The following is a 15,034-nucleotide window of genomic DNA, read 5'->3' as shown; positions in this document are numbered from 1 at the left end:
ACAGTTCACTTACAGCAAAAGCAAAATTTCTTAAAATTATGTGTTTTTTAAAGCAGTCACCAATTCAAGCTCATTGCTCACTTTTAAGTTATATTTATTTCATAAGTTTATTTTGTTTTAAAGTTTATTACTTTACATTTTATGTAGTTTGGTTTGATTTATTATGAAAGTCTTTGTTTTTTACGTATCAATTTTTCGTCATATTATATTAGTTAGGTTCTGTGCTCATTTCCACCACATTATCGTTTTTGTGATTAATTTTTGTTTGAGTATAGGTATTCCAAGAGCGATTACACACTCATCAACATCGCATCTGTGACAATATCTCAGATGTGCCTCGGATTCAAATCTGATATAATATGTCGTGGATATGTCAAAGATGTCCACTGAATAGCTTGGATTTGGATCAGAAATCGGAATAGGGCGTAAGCAATAGCCGAGTTCGGTCCGAGTTTTTTGTATCCGTATTTTCATGGATTCGCATCGGATGAGTGCGTAATCGCTCTTAGAGGGCTAAAAGGATATAAATATAAGCTGTGATAGTGTAGTGGTTAGAGCGTCCGCCTCTTAATCGAAGGTCGGGGGATCGATCCCGGTCACGCACCTAACTTTTCGGAGTTATGTGCGTTTTAAGTAATTTAATATCACTTGCTTTAACAAGTCCAATCCATTCACCAGAAGTCATCCGGGTGGTAGATCATTTGATGGAGGACTTTGGACTTCTATGTATATAGAAGTCCAAATTTGGCCATTGTACCAAGTACAATACTAAACTTAGTATCAAGTATATGACACTTCACACTAATATTATAAAGGCGAAAGTTTGTGTGTATGTGTGTGTGTGTATGTGTATGTTTGTTACTCTTTCACACGAAAACTACTGGACGGATATGGCTGAAATTTGGAATGGAGATAGATAATATTCAGGATTAGCACATAGGCTACTTTTCATCCCGGAAAATCAAAGAGTTCTCACGGGATTTCGAAAAACCCAAATCTACGCGGACGAAGTCGCGGGCATGATCTAGTTGTATGTATAAGTGGCAAAGTATGCGCTGCTGTCGCTAAATGCGGAGTTCCCTGAAAGACGCAATATCCCTTAGAACAGCTATTATTGGTTCCAGTAATAAACAAACTAACTTTATGTCATGTTTATTGTTGCATAAACTAGATGTAGTGCAGTCGTTAATGCTACAACTTGAACATAAACAGACAACTGACCTACTAAGGTGAACATATATTACCTATTGAGGTGACCTCTTAAGGTTCTTCTTTCTTTCTTCTTTCTGGGCTGGTTTCCGCACTTAAACGTTTCCGTCTGTTGTGCGTGCGTTGTCCCTGCCCGCCGAAATCTTCACTCCAGCCATCCAAGCTCGCTCCAGAAACCGAGTAGACCGCCCAGGTTGCCGAGGGCTTCATGAAGTGAGGTTGGGGATCCCAAATGGTGTTCTCGTTGTTCTACCAAGCCCGTGCACTCCAGGAGCACGTGCGTCGGTGTTTCATCGACCTCCATGCAGGACCTGCACAGAGGGCCTGTATGGAGGTTGTTGGCTGACCTGTTAAGGTTCTATAACCTTAGAGAATTATAGACCTTTACCCCCAAAGTTCTTTAGTGAATGCGGTTTTATACATTTGCAATGAAATATTATCTTCTTGCAAGTCGATCATCAGCCATTTGAATGAAAAGCTTTGAAAGACTGAACAACTTTGCAACCAAGTCAGTCTATTCTACTACAGCAGCAACTTCATAAGCCGATTTAAGGAAATGAGACAGCTTACCCATTTCTGCAAAGTCTCGGACTCTTAAAGCAAATTCTTTCCTAAGACCGGATGGATGGATAGAAAAATATTTAGCGGTTCGACAAAAAAATTTTTTGTGGACCCCTCACTTTTTGGATGTAGGTCAATTTTGCGTATAAATTGTAGCCTATGTCACCCGGACCATAGTAACGAATTGATTGACACCTCATACATGAAAATAGGCCCAGTAATTCAGGCTGTGGAACACACAGAATCAGCTAAAATCATAACCCTTCCTTTTGGCTTTGCCGTAGTTGGGTAGAAACGTTTCGTACTAGTAGATTGTATGTCGATCCTTAAGTGCCAACGCTCACTGTTCTGTGATAGAACGGTGAAGTAGAAACAAGCTTGTGAAGTTCCTGAGCACGCTCTTCAAGGTGTCGATTAATATACCGAGATAACCTATTCGAATATACATCGTAGAAATTTCCATCCTATCATTAAAATTGGTCAACACTAACCGAAACTCAATCTACGCGAGTCGAAGTCGTAATTCAGGAATTGGTCTGGTATGTTCGTTTTGATTGACGGTTCGCTAAATCGACGTTGAGGTGTAAACCTGGGTTTAAAATAGACTTCACGTATGGGATTGCGGGAATTCGCTTTTAACAATGGCATTTGCAATTCTAATTAGTTAACAAGAAGTAAACTTGTAGGTGGGTAGTTCAGAAGACCGATCTGTCTATCCTATATCTACACTAATAAATGAAATTGGAGTGTCTGTCTGTAATTTCGAAATAACTACCACATATTAAGGTCATATGGTTATTTGAACGATACCATAACGGAATCACACGTTTTTAAAATTTTTGTCTGTCTGTCTGTCTGTTTGAAAAGGCTAATCTTCGGAACGGCTGAACCGATTTTTCACATACAAGTAGCGGATTGACCAGGGTGTAACATAGGCTACTTTTTTAACCGACTTTCAAGGAGGGAGTTGTGTTTTTCTACCTATGTACACCAAAATCTCCGAGATTTCTGAACCGATTTGCGTCATTTCTTTTTTAATCGATAGAGGAACTTTGCAACATTGTTTCATAAAAAATTTGGATTCCAACTCCTCAATCCTGATGCTGCAGCGTATCTGACCAATCCACGCGGGCGAAGCTACGGGCATTTCTAATAAAAATTGGTTAACTGCATAGTTTTGAGCATTCGGCTTCTTCACTTTTGGATGTTTTATCATGGTTTCAACTTTAATTTTTAAACAGCTTATTTCCTATTTATAGTCAGTCAGAACCTAGACAGGGTGAAAAGTGTATTTCAATAAAAACTTTTAGTCTTTCGAAGCTTAGGTACCTACTGAGAGCGTCTAGTCCATGTAGTGCCCGGGTGCAATCAATACCCTGGCAGTCAAAATTGAACGTCTGCCGTACTCATGTGGCCGTAGCAAGGGGGCAGGGTCTTTGAGAGCGCCGCGAGCTACTCATGCTCTTTGGAGGCAAGCGACGCCCCGTGGCACCTCGTGATAAGATCCTGCGCCTGTATGCGTTGGACGTAAAGCCGAATAAGAATAAGAATAAGAAGTGTTTATTTGCTAGATTTGCCGATGCTAGAAACTTAACTTAGCGCTCGCATAGAGTAGGTACCACGTAGGTACCTATTTGTAACAACAATCAAATTATTAAACCATAAAACTAGGAAGAAACCAATTTGCATCTGAAACATGAATCAACTTCACAAACGTGTGTATGGTTTTGGCAGGCCTGATCAGGGCCTGATTACATTGTTTTAGCCGCATTCGGTCCCATATAAATCAATCTCACTCAAACGAGTCAACAATCCTTGCCTCTCCAAACTGCGCTGGCGTTTTAATTGCGGGCAGCCACTAGCGAGAACAATGGACACGTGCTGTGGTTGATTGATTTTAGAGCTCCCCTATTTCCTCCTGTGCTCTTCATACATAGCTTAGTTCTCATTTGAATATTAACCAATTAAACTCAATGAAATATTGCAGATATAGGTACGTTCTAGGAACTAAAAGGTATCTGTCTGCGATTTTCTAGATTTCCGTTAAAACGTTTATGTTTGCCACTGAAACATAATTTAACAAACGTATGACTGTAGCAGTGAAGGCTTGCAATGTTTGAGCGGCAATCGCTTCCAATAAATTGCTCACAAACGAGTAGGTAAATTGCGCTGCTGGAAATTGTAGTCAGCGCAGTTTGCAACTGGCGGGAACAATCGGCACGCGCTGGGGTTAATTGATTTCATCCAATTACAAGTGTAAATTAAAAATTTATAACACCCCCGACAACTGAAGGTTACAGTAACTAGAAAAGACCGAAAAGACCTGATAACTTTCAAACGGCTGAACTGATTTTCTTGGACTATTCCGCGCCTACGATCTAAAGTATCTGAGTTTTCCAAAACATCATTTTCAAATAAATAATTATGTATTTAGGCAACGTCCATCTTGACAGCTTGACATTTGTCAATTGACATAATATTATGAACCTAACGGTTATCTAACCTTCTTTTCTACAAGAAAACTAGAAGAGATGATAACTCTTAAACGGCTGAACCAATTTTTTTTGGATATAGCTAAGAACACTCTCGATCAAGCCACCTTTCCAACAAAAAAAAGTAAATTAAAATCGGTCCATTCGTTTAGGCGCTACGATGCCACAGACAGATACACAGATACACAGATACACAGACACACAGATACACACGTCAAACTTATAACACCCCTCTTTTTGGGTCGGGGGTTAAAAATTACCTACCTATTTGTAACAACAGTCAACAATCAAATTATTTAACGCCCTCAACACACCGATGCATTTGCATTCGCTATGCGAACTTACGTGGTACGTTACTGCCTACTTAAATTTTATTAACTGAACATAAATGTGATGAGCCTATTCATTGTGGTTTTTTATGGTGGATCCTATGTCTTCTTGGCGGGACATACCTACCTACATGATAGTCTGTGAATAAGGCGCTTTAATCGTTTCACTGCCGCATGCGAATACGTTGGTGCGCTAAAAGCATAAAATGCAAAATCAGGAATGAACTATTTTGAAACTGGAATAGAACTCATAAACGTGTGTGACTTTGGCACTGACGGCCTGCTTACATTGTTTGAGCGGTTTCATATAAATATATCACTCTCAAAGAGTACCTAAACAATCCTTGCAACTCCAAACTGCAGCTCAGTTTGCAACTGGAGGGAACCATTTATATATGTATTATGTTACACTTCATTATAATATTACCTACTAAGTAGCGGATAAATGGGATTTTAGTGGACTTTGGTTAGACTTAACAGGACTCTCTCCGTCACTCGCTTCATACAATCGTAGTTCCAATTTCATTTGAATATTAAGCAACCAAAGTCCATGAAATTTTGCAGACATATTCTAGAAACTAATATCTGTGTCTGTGGTGTTTAGATTTTTCTAAAAATATGTAGTTTTAAAATTACAGGGGCTCAAAGATTTGTATGTAAATTTTTAAGACCGCGTAACTTTGAAACTGAATATTTTAACAGAAATCTGGAAAACCACAGACATAGATATTAGTTTCTAGAATATGTCTGCAAAATTTCATGGACTTTGGTTGCTTAATATTCAAATGAAATTGGAACTACGTTTGTATGAAGCGAGTGACGGAGAGACCCCTCTTAAGTTTTAGTTAAAGCGAGACAAAATGCTTGCGGTATAACGCTGTCTCGTTTTAACAGTGTCTTAAGTCTGAGCAAATTCAAAGTGCGCTCTATAGAGCTCAGCCTACGAGTTCTTCATTATATTAGTGAGAATTAGCGACGACCTAAACCTTCCTCATTCAGAGTTGAGCTGGCTCTCTGCAATGTTCTCAACTTTCTAGTCTACAACTAATAGGTTTTTGGATTGCTTTCATTTAGAGGTTAGCCTTCATAAACATTTCTGTGATTATGAAAATTACCAAAAAAAATAATTGTTGTTTTAAAAGTAACAATTAGTTAATGTAAGCAATTTTCAATTAAGACATTTCAACTGCAGACAGGATACAGATCAGCACAATTACCATCAAACGCACACACAATGTTAAATCACTAATGGAAACATAAATAATTTGGGCCCCGTGTAAACACGACCTCGGGTTTGGGAAATACTGTTTATTTTCTTCGCGAACAATGGCTGGAAAAATGTTTGGCTACCTAATAGCGTTGGGCCTTGGAATAAGCGATTATTTGCGAGCGCTCTGTATTGGAATGAGAATCATTGGTTGGTTCATGAAAAATAATGTAACAATAAATCAAGTCAAACGGACTAAAAGTAATAGGCACTACTGACACTGTTTTCAATGTCCTCTGCGGAAACGATCTAGTTGATTTTCGAGTTGTCGGAGAGCGACTTACAACCATTGTTTTCTGCTGGTGGTGTTCTTCTTATCTTAGAAGAACACCACCACTATCTTAGTAAAAATTAATTATCTTGCACCATTAGAGCTTTAGGCTACCTAGTAAGAGTAAAAGTGAGTATTTTAGTGGACGTGCTTTGACAACATTTTTTCGAATGGTACAGCTAGCCGCCTACAACCAGAGTTTAATAAAACCCAGAAGAAGAAGCGAAGCTAATGCTGATGGTTTCCTAAAGAGCGTATTTTTCACACGGTTTAACAGTGCAGTTATTCCACTGAAATTCGAAAACCAGAGCTTATTCCCAAGATAAATTCCCAAGAATCCGAATAATGCGGACTGATCCCTTATTTCGTGGCCAAACTCTGATATAATGCAGCTAATCTTTTGTTATGGACTAAGAGTGAGGGAAACCATGCTCGGCGCGTAAATATTGGAGATCGCTATGAAATATGGTGCGCAGTTTTATATTATGGTTTTTTCCTGTAAATGAAAATAGAATGTACTACAGTTATTTTGGAAGTAAATATTAACATAAGTCAGGTGGAAAACATTCCCAAAAACATGTGTAATATTACAGGAAAAATGTGGAAAAGCTGAATCGTTTTGTATCATAAAATATAATCTAAAACTTAAGATGAAGGTGTATTTTTGCCGCCTTAAAACTATAGGTACGACGCGACGGGCTCAACAGGTACCTACAAGTGTAAATTAAAAATTTATAACGCCCCCGACAAGTGAAGGTTACAATAACTAGAAAAGAGCTGATAACTTTCAAACGGCCGAACCGATTTTCTTGGATTATAGCTAAGAACACTCTCGATCAAGCCACCTTTCAAAAAAAACTACATTAAAATCGGTACATTAGTTTAAGAGCTACGATGCCACAGACAGATACACAGATACACACGTCAAACTTATAACACCCCTCTTTTGGGGTCGGGGGTTAACAAAACACGTCCTGTGGGGTGATTCGCTAAATCAGTGGTCATCATTGAATGAAAGCCGTCTAGCTCATTTGACATTTATTTGTAATCCATTGCAAAGAGTATGTAATCACTACGTTATATCCATTGAAGGTTGCTACGAAATATTACTTTTATATCGCTCAGTGAAAATCTTCCGGCCGGTGTAATCTTGAAACTATACATTTTATGTGGAAAACCACACGCAACGATATTTTGTATTCGTGTCTACAAAATTTTGTTTGATTTTATTGGTTAATACTCAAATCAGAACCAAACTAAAAGTATTCGATTGGTTAAAATCCTGAACAATTAAAAAAATTGGTTGTCTGTAAAGTCGGTTTACTGACGACAGTTGAACGTGACAAAGGCCGATTGTACTTCTTTGTCGCTCGTTCCGCGCTCTCGCTTGCACTTCAAGCCTTACATGGAACGCCTCAGAGAGAGGTAACGCCGCATGAGTCATGTTTTTTCATGCGTGCAGCCGGCTCTATCGAATTATAAGACGTTGTCACGTCAAAATGAGAAAGAACCTTACGTGTGTATAGAAAGCTCTGGGGAGATAAAACGCAAAGTCCATCATAATCCGTAAATATCCGGAACTATCTTTAAAAATGACTGCGCTATTAATTCGACATAAACTTTAATAAGGTTTATGAAATCGTTTGAAAAGCATTTTATGCCTCGTAACCTATTATCCCGCTAGTTTCCAGATTAATTATCCAAACATTTTTAAAGCGTGACACAGTTCACCTCTGTGTAGTATTATTCAGGTATTTTTAGGGTTCCGTACCTTAAAAGAAAAACGAAACCTTAGGATCACTTTATTGTCTGTCTGTCCGTCCGTCTGTCTGTCCGTCCGTCCGTCCGTCCACGTAGTGATTACATACTCTTTGGTCCGTCCGTCCGTCGGTATCTGTCAAGAAAACCTATAAGCTACTTCCAGTTGACCGTTGATGAAATTTGGCAGGTAATTAGGTAGGTTTTATAGTACAAGTAAAGGAATAAATCCGAAAACAGCGAATTTGTGGTATATAACCACAAATTCGCTGTTTTCGGATTATTTAACCAAAAAAAAAAATTAAAATGTATTTCAATTTTCAAAATAAGGTAACTAGGTATACCAAGTGGTGTATCATATGATGAAAGGGCTTTACCTGTGTATTATAAAACAGATTTTTATTTATTTTTTTGCATAATAGTTTTTGACTTATCGCGCAAAATGTCGGATAAATTACCCGAGTACGGAACCCTCGGTGCGCGAGTCTGACTCGCACTTGACCGGTTTTTTTTAAACGTCAAAATCTAGTTTGATGAGAAGGTACATTGGGGTTTTTAATTTCATTTAAATTACAACCATATCGTACACTTACGTATAGTACACCCCCTTGTGTTGGGGAGTGGGACCACGAAAAATCGTCGATCCTGCGCCTAATCTCTTGCCGGTCGTGTCGTGCTGGATTACCGTCCACGATGTGAAAGGAGCAGAGTTAGAAAAAACCAAACAAACAGAGTTAAAACTTGTTTACACTTGATAAAAAAAATACAATTCAAAAATTCAAAATTCAAAATTCAAAATATTTTTATTCGATTAGACTTTTACAAGTTCTTTTGAATCGTCAAAAGCATCTACCACTGGTTCGGAATGCCTTTCCTACCGAGAAGAACCAGCAAGAAACTCGGCGGTTGCTCTTTTCAAAGATTTGATACAATAATACAAAATTTCTAGCTTAAGATATGTATGTTCTGTTTCCAGAAATTCTGGGGTCCGCAAATAGATCCCCGGCTGGCGCAGTACCTCACCAACTTCCTGTTCGGCTCGGGCCCACAGAAGTCGCCCACGGTGGACTTCAATCGCTTCGCGGAGCTGTACGTCTATAATGTACGAGGTAAGTCTTCCAGCTATTTTTAAATTGCAGAACAGAGCCATTCATTCAATTAAAAATGTATATGGGACCACCTGGAAAGTATACCCTTTCAAACAAAAAAATAATTTCCAAATCGGTCCCAGCGTCTTCGAGTAATCGGGGACCATACATAAAAATAAAGATTCCGATGAATTGAGAACCTCCTCCTTTTTGAAGTCGGTTAAAAACTCGGATCACGCGTATCCCTTTATGAAAAGTTTAAAGAGATTAGTATATTTACAATGCCTTCTCAATAGATTTACAATAACATAATCTTTGTTAGGCAGAACATTAATGGGTGATACACACAATCCACATACCAGAAATCGTCATAAGCTATAGTCACAGCGTCATATCGTCTACGTAAATTGCAGAAATTCTTTGCGGGGTCAAATATATGCTTTTATAACATTATTCCGAATGAGTCCTTAGATTTGCCATTGTATAAATTTAAACACTGTTAAACAACATTTGCTAAGTATACAATTGATGAGTTTCTAAATGAGAATGTTGCATGGTTTTTAACCCTCGACCCAAAAAGAGGGGTGTTATAAGTTGGACGTGTGTATCTGTGTATCTGTCTGTGGCATTGTAGCTCCTAAACTAATGAACCGATTTTTATTTAGTTTTTTTTTATTTGAAAGGTGGCTTGATCGAGAGTGTTCTTAGCTATAATCCAAGAAAATCGGTTCAGCCGCTTGAAAGATATCAGCTCTTTTCTAGTTATTACGTAACCTTCACTTGTAGGGGGTGTTATAAATTTTTAATTTACACTTGTGATATTTCAGGTACAGTAGAAGAAAGAATGATAGTCATATACAACTGTCTCGGTATGGATTATAACGAGGATGTGGAACTGCCTTATCAGCTATTAAAAGAGGTATTTATAACACTGATTTACTTACCTTGTTCAGACATGATTAAAAAAAACTAGATAACACACGCTTGTTATGCACTCTTCTTTTGAAGGTACTAATATTGTAACTAGGGAGGAAAACGGAAGCCGGAATGGCAGAGTTTAACAAGCCAGTAAATAACAAGAGATGGACATCGAGTCTGTAAAATTTCAGGGTTCCGTACCAGGTGCCAACGAGACATTATTAGTAGGTCTCCACTGTCTGTCAGCGGGTTGTATCTCAGGAACCGTGATGGATAGAGAATTCATAGAGTGCGTATTTCTATTGCCGCTGATAAAAATATTAAAACATTCAAAATGGCCGTTATGAAAATTAAAAAATGTACATAGTGTTATATGTTGTACGGAACCCTTCGTGTGTGAGTCCGACTCGCACTTGACCGGTTTTTTGTATATTGTGTCACACCTGGCGGGACATATAACAAGATGTGTATGTTTGAACCCTATATAATATGTTTCAGTATTGCGAAAGCATAGTATCAACATACATAAAGATGGTGAAATCGTCCTCGTCCAAGCGTGTTCGGACGTGGCAGGACAAGGGGTTCAGGGCTAGCGCGTCCAACGTGCAGGCACTAGGCGAGGCCGTAGCCGCCACCGTCGGCGGGGACTTGGATTCTCCGCAGCATCATTGTACTGCTGCACAGTTGACTAAATGGTGAGTGTCAAGGAAACAGTCTTTCTCCATTTCTCCTTTCTTTCAAAAATCATGTCCAACAAACAAATACTGACAATACTGCCACTTTTATAAGTTATGCCGATGTACCTGCGCAGAAATCTTATTTTTGAATGGCGTGAAAATATCTCAGCCAATCATAGCGCGCGTCCGCCCGCTATTGGTTGTTGCCATAGTTTTAGTCAGTATAACTATGTATTGCATATTCGTTTTCCATGTATTCTTTGTAGGTTACAAAGCAACGTCCTTCTGAAGCAACTGGCTGAGCTGGTGTACGTGAACCTGTACGGGATCAACAAAAAAGCGGGAGACGAGAGCCCCACGCCCCTACCGCCCGCGGCGCCATCTTTACTGCCCGCCTCTGATGGTAACACTTCCTTTTATTGAACACTTTTTTTGTCGAACACCATGACACAGTGTATCCCGGTGCTTCTTCTGCTTGAGGTCTTTTGGCTTTAATGCTCAAGTATTAGAGGCTTCGGATAACCAGACCCGTAGGTATAACTGGTGATGTGTGGACACAAATTACAAAAAAAAACGTTTTTCCTTCGTTCTTTTCTTTCTTCAGGCTCGTTCTTTGATTTTAATTCCGCAATGTTTTCGCTTGAAGCGCTGGCGGAAGATATATAGATGAACTTGAGCTTTAAAACGTGGAAATTAAGGTGATATGAGATGTAAAATCTTATACTAAGGTAAGAAATAAGGCCAGAAAAACTAAAACAGCTTAGAAAAGTAAGCATATTGATGCCTTTGATTATTCCTTGAACAACAGAGGCAGAGTTCACGTCAGTTAGAGACCTTCTAACAAAATGTCGAGGCTTCGACGTCACTGGCAGGCGTCAATTATTACCTATATTTGACGCTAGGTAGGCTATGAAATGACTAGGTTTCGTTGATTTTACATCACCCCTAGCCTATTATTTGACAGATCATTGATTCAGAATCAAACCGAGAGTTTCCTCAGTCGAGTTCACTCTGGCACTAGATAGTCAATGAAAACACTTATGTTGAACGAATCAGAGTCGAAAACCTACCCTTTAAACGTGTTTCCAGGTCTAGAAGCGATGCCAGACTACCCCGCGTTCATAGATCTGTCTCACATCGTGTGGATAAACAGCCATCTGCCGCAGCAGTACCAGCACAAGTGGCGGTTCCTCTTCTCCACCAACATACATGGAGAATCATTCTCCACCATGACCGGTAAGTTTCGTGGGCTGGAAGAGGGGGCTTAAGGGTGTCAATTTATATTAATGAGTTACGCCAGAAGACTCTTCGTCTTCCCTTCATTCAGCTTCACGTACTCGACTCGTTTCGATATCGGTGGTCCGTTTTGCAAAAAAAAATTACAAATATTTTCACCATAGATTTCTCTCTTGGTATATCCTCCAGGTAGAATCATAGACCAGGGCCCCTCAGTGATAATCCTGGAGGATTCGTCGGGGTACATATTCGGGGGCTTCGCCACCGCGTCGTGGAGCTTTGGGCCCAACTTCACGGGCACGGATGACTCCTTCCTCTTCACCTGCGCGCCCAAAATGAGGGTGTACCCCGCCACCAACTATAACGACCATTACCAGTACCTCAACCATCATACGAAAACGCTGCCCAATGGATTGGTAAGTGCTTTGAACTTTGATGAACAAATGAATTAATTAGACTTTTGTTCGATAAGGTTTGGAGTACTCTTCCGCGATCTGTGTTTCCTACCAATAGAGTGAATAGGCACCTTCTAGGTAAACGCGTCCCATCTTAGGCCACATAATCACTTTCCATCAAGCGCTTGCCTATAGTGAATTTAAAAAAAACTCCAAAAAAAGGTTAAGTGCGATTCGAACTCGCACACGAAGGGTTCTATACCATCGTACAAGATTATGTACTTTTTAATTTTAGGGTTCCGTACCTCAACAGGAAAAACGAAACCCTTATAGGAGTACATTGTTATCTGTCGTCTATCCGTCCATTGGATGGATGGATGGATTGGCAGCAGATGCTTTGTAATAGGGTTCCTGTTGTCATCCTTCGGGTATAAAAACTTAAAAATAAAAATAAAACAATAAAGCAGCAAAAAAAAAACAAACAAGTTACGGAAAAGCACGAATTTACGTTGCATAGCATCTTCTAGGTAATCGAAGGGCTTAAAATATATTTCGGCTGTTATTTTGTCGCTTCGTCCCTTGCATCCCCAGCTCATGGGAGGCCAGTTCCAGTTCGGTGGCATCTGGGTCAGCGCTGAGCCCTTCGGCGAAGGAGCCTCGGCGGAGTCCTGCAGCACCTTCCGAGGGTAAATAGACTGCTAGTTTTTACTGCTTGATTCCTGTGAATTAAGTGCCTAACATTTCTGCTATCCTGTAGAGCATACGCATTTCGCAATAAAAATTAAACTATCCCTGTCCTTCGTCAAGATTGGTTCAGTCGTTAAGAGAGGACATTATTGCGTTAAAGACCTTACTACATAGGATCATTTCTATAGTAAATTCTTCACAAGACGTTCTTCGTTTGCTTGCACAGCACAAATTTAGAATACGGCGAAGAAAATCTTTACACACCAACAGAATCTTATAGATGGAAAAACGAAGCCCATACAGGCAATGCTAGGTAAAAATTTAGATAAATTACTATTATTGGTAATTTTTTTTTCCGCGTGGTTTATTATTAATTTGATTTCTGATAGGTACCGCCGCCTCAGCAAAGAGCCTACATTCCGGATCCGCAATCTGGAAGTTTGGGGAGTTGGAGACAAGCCGGCCCTAGATAAAGACGAGGTAAGATACCTAGTAACTCAAACTCAAAGCATTTATCGAAAACGTGTTACATTTTACACTTTTTGATCGTCAATTGATGAATTTGTAAGATCTCTAAGGTTGAAATCTACAGAGCGGTATATGAAAAACTTAAGTTTCAATTAAAACGAGACAGATTTATGCCAGTGGTATAACGCTGTCCCCTTTTGACAGTGTTTTAAGTCTAAGCAAAGTCAAAGTGCGCTCTGTAGATCTCGGCCTAAAATCTAATAACAGGATTTCCCATTGGTTAATTTTTAAACAAACTAAATCGGAAGGGTTAAAACCTTTAGTAAATAATCTAAAAACCCTAATATCTAATTTAACTCGACCAAAATGAATGGGAGCAAAATCAAGTTCTCGTGTTTAGAGAGTATTGTGTGAGAGATAACACTTGTTGTCCTGTAAATAATTAATTTAGTTCCTTTCCTCCTATAATACCTATATTTATCCTACAATCTCCTGAACACCTAATGTCCTAATCCCCTTTAATCCCAGAGGCCTACAATGTTGGAGCGCAAGAGTGTGCTAGACTCGCGTAAATCGGAACGTCAGTTTATGCACCTGCTGGGCAAACAGCCCGCGAGCGATGGACTGAGGGACGGCTCTGATTTATCAATGCCTGGTACTTTAAAGTGTAAGTCTCCATAATCACCTAATATCCTAATACACCTTTAATCCCAGAACGTTGGAACTACTTAATATTTTCTCCTACAATCTCCTAAACACTTAATGTCCTAACCCCCTTTAATCCCAGAAACCTACAATGTCGGAGCGCAGAAGTGTGCTAGGCGTCAGTCGGAACATCAGTTTATGGAGACGCTGGGTAAACCTTCCGCGAGCGATGGACTAAGGGACGGCTTTGATTTATCAGTGCCTGGTACTTTATAGTGTAAGTCTCCTAAACCACCTAATGTCCTAATCTCCCTTTAATCCCAGAAGCCAGAAGCGGTCCTTGAGACCGACGAAACGTCATATAGGTATGAGTGAAAGAGACAACGCTCTACGAAATCGAAATCTCTTTTTTAAGTTTGATGTGCAATATTTCCTGCCGGGTACTATAATAAGTTTGTATAGAGAAGCGCGTAAGGTGTGTAACGTTAAAGCAAATAATGCATATTTTTCAGTTTGAGTTCATACGTGATTTGATTATTTCTGTCTCTTTAGCCGCACTAACTCAACAGATAAGGTGCGGACTGAGTTCCGAGAGGTTGGCGGTTCAAACCCCACCCGTTGCACTATTGTTATACCTACTCCTAGCACAAGCTTTACGCTTAGTTGGAGGGTAAACGGGGAATATTAGTCATGATTAACATTAAATAAAAGTTAATTTTTTGAAAAGTAAGTCATTTCACATATGTGTTGGGAACCCTGAAATACGTTCAAATAAAACCTGTGTCTCAGGGTCCCCACTCTTCCTCCTCAGCTTCAAACATGACATGACTAATATGTCATGTCATGTTTGACAATGACATGACATGATAAGACATGAGACATGGCTAATATTCTTTAAAAAAAATGTTTTACCATCTGCAGGATGAACGGGACATGAGCATTCTGGACACGAACCCCGACGCGAAGGCGATCCTCGAGATGGCGGGCCGCGCGCGTCACAGCGAGGGCCTCCGAGAAGAGCCGCCGTTATAAA

At 39.6% G+C, this 15,034-nt stretch overlaps 1 protein-coding gene, 1 long non-coding RNA gene and 1 other non-coding gene across 7 annotated transcripts in view; 2 read left to right on the top strand and 1 right to left on the bottom strand.

Moving 5' to 3' along the window:
• Window positions 1-3,743, bottom strand: part of LOC123865338 — a 21,550-nt gene extending 17,807 nt beyond the window's left edge. The window contains exon 1 of the long non-coding RNA XR_006795963.1: window positions 3,732-3,743. This is a non-coding gene — a long non-coding RNA (uncharacterized LOC123865338). The remainder of the gene's footprint in view (window positions 1-3,731) is intronic.
• LOC123865326 (MTOR-associated protein MEAK7) overlaps window positions 1-15,034 on the top strand; it is a 17,044-nt gene extending 2,010 nt beyond the window's left edge. For all 5 annotated transcript variants that reach the window (XM_045906294.1, XM_045906290.1, XM_045906293.1 and 2 more), the window contains exons 3-11: window positions 8,864-8,996; window positions 9,803-9,894; window positions 10,392-10,588; window positions 10,837-10,973; window positions 11,660-11,806; window positions 11,996-12,222; window positions 12,793-12,887; window positions 13,278-13,368; window positions 14,923-15,034. In XM_045906294.1, the coding sequence (XP_045762250.1) occupies window positions 8,864-8,996; window positions 9,803-9,894; window positions 10,392-10,588; window positions 10,837-10,973; window positions 11,660-11,806; window positions 11,996-12,222; window positions 12,793-12,887; window positions 13,278-13,368; window positions 14,923-15,033 (1,230 nt within the window). In that variant the 3' untranslated portion in view covers window position 15,034. The remainder of the gene's footprint in view (window positions 1-8,863; window positions 8,997-9,802; window positions 9,895-10,391; window positions 10,589-10,836; window positions 10,974-11,659; window positions 11,807-11,995; window positions 12,223-12,792; window positions 12,888-13,277; window positions 13,369-14,922) is intronic.
• LOC123865831 lies at window positions 13,046-13,170 on the top strand. The gene has a single exon (XR_006796055.1). It is a non-coding gene; the product is annotated as a small nucleolar RNA U3 (small nucleolar RNA).

The sequence above is a fragment of the Maniola jurtina genome, chromosome 5 (assembly GCF_905333055.1).
Source record: "Maniola jurtina chromosome 5, ilManJurt1.1, whole genome shotgun sequence".
NCBI classification, from domain to species: Eukaryota; Metazoa; Arthropoda; class Insecta; order Lepidoptera; family Nymphalidae; genus Maniola; species Maniola jurtina.
Note: the sequence above shows the minus strand (reverse complement) of the source record. Positions and strands in the feature narration are given on the sequence as shown.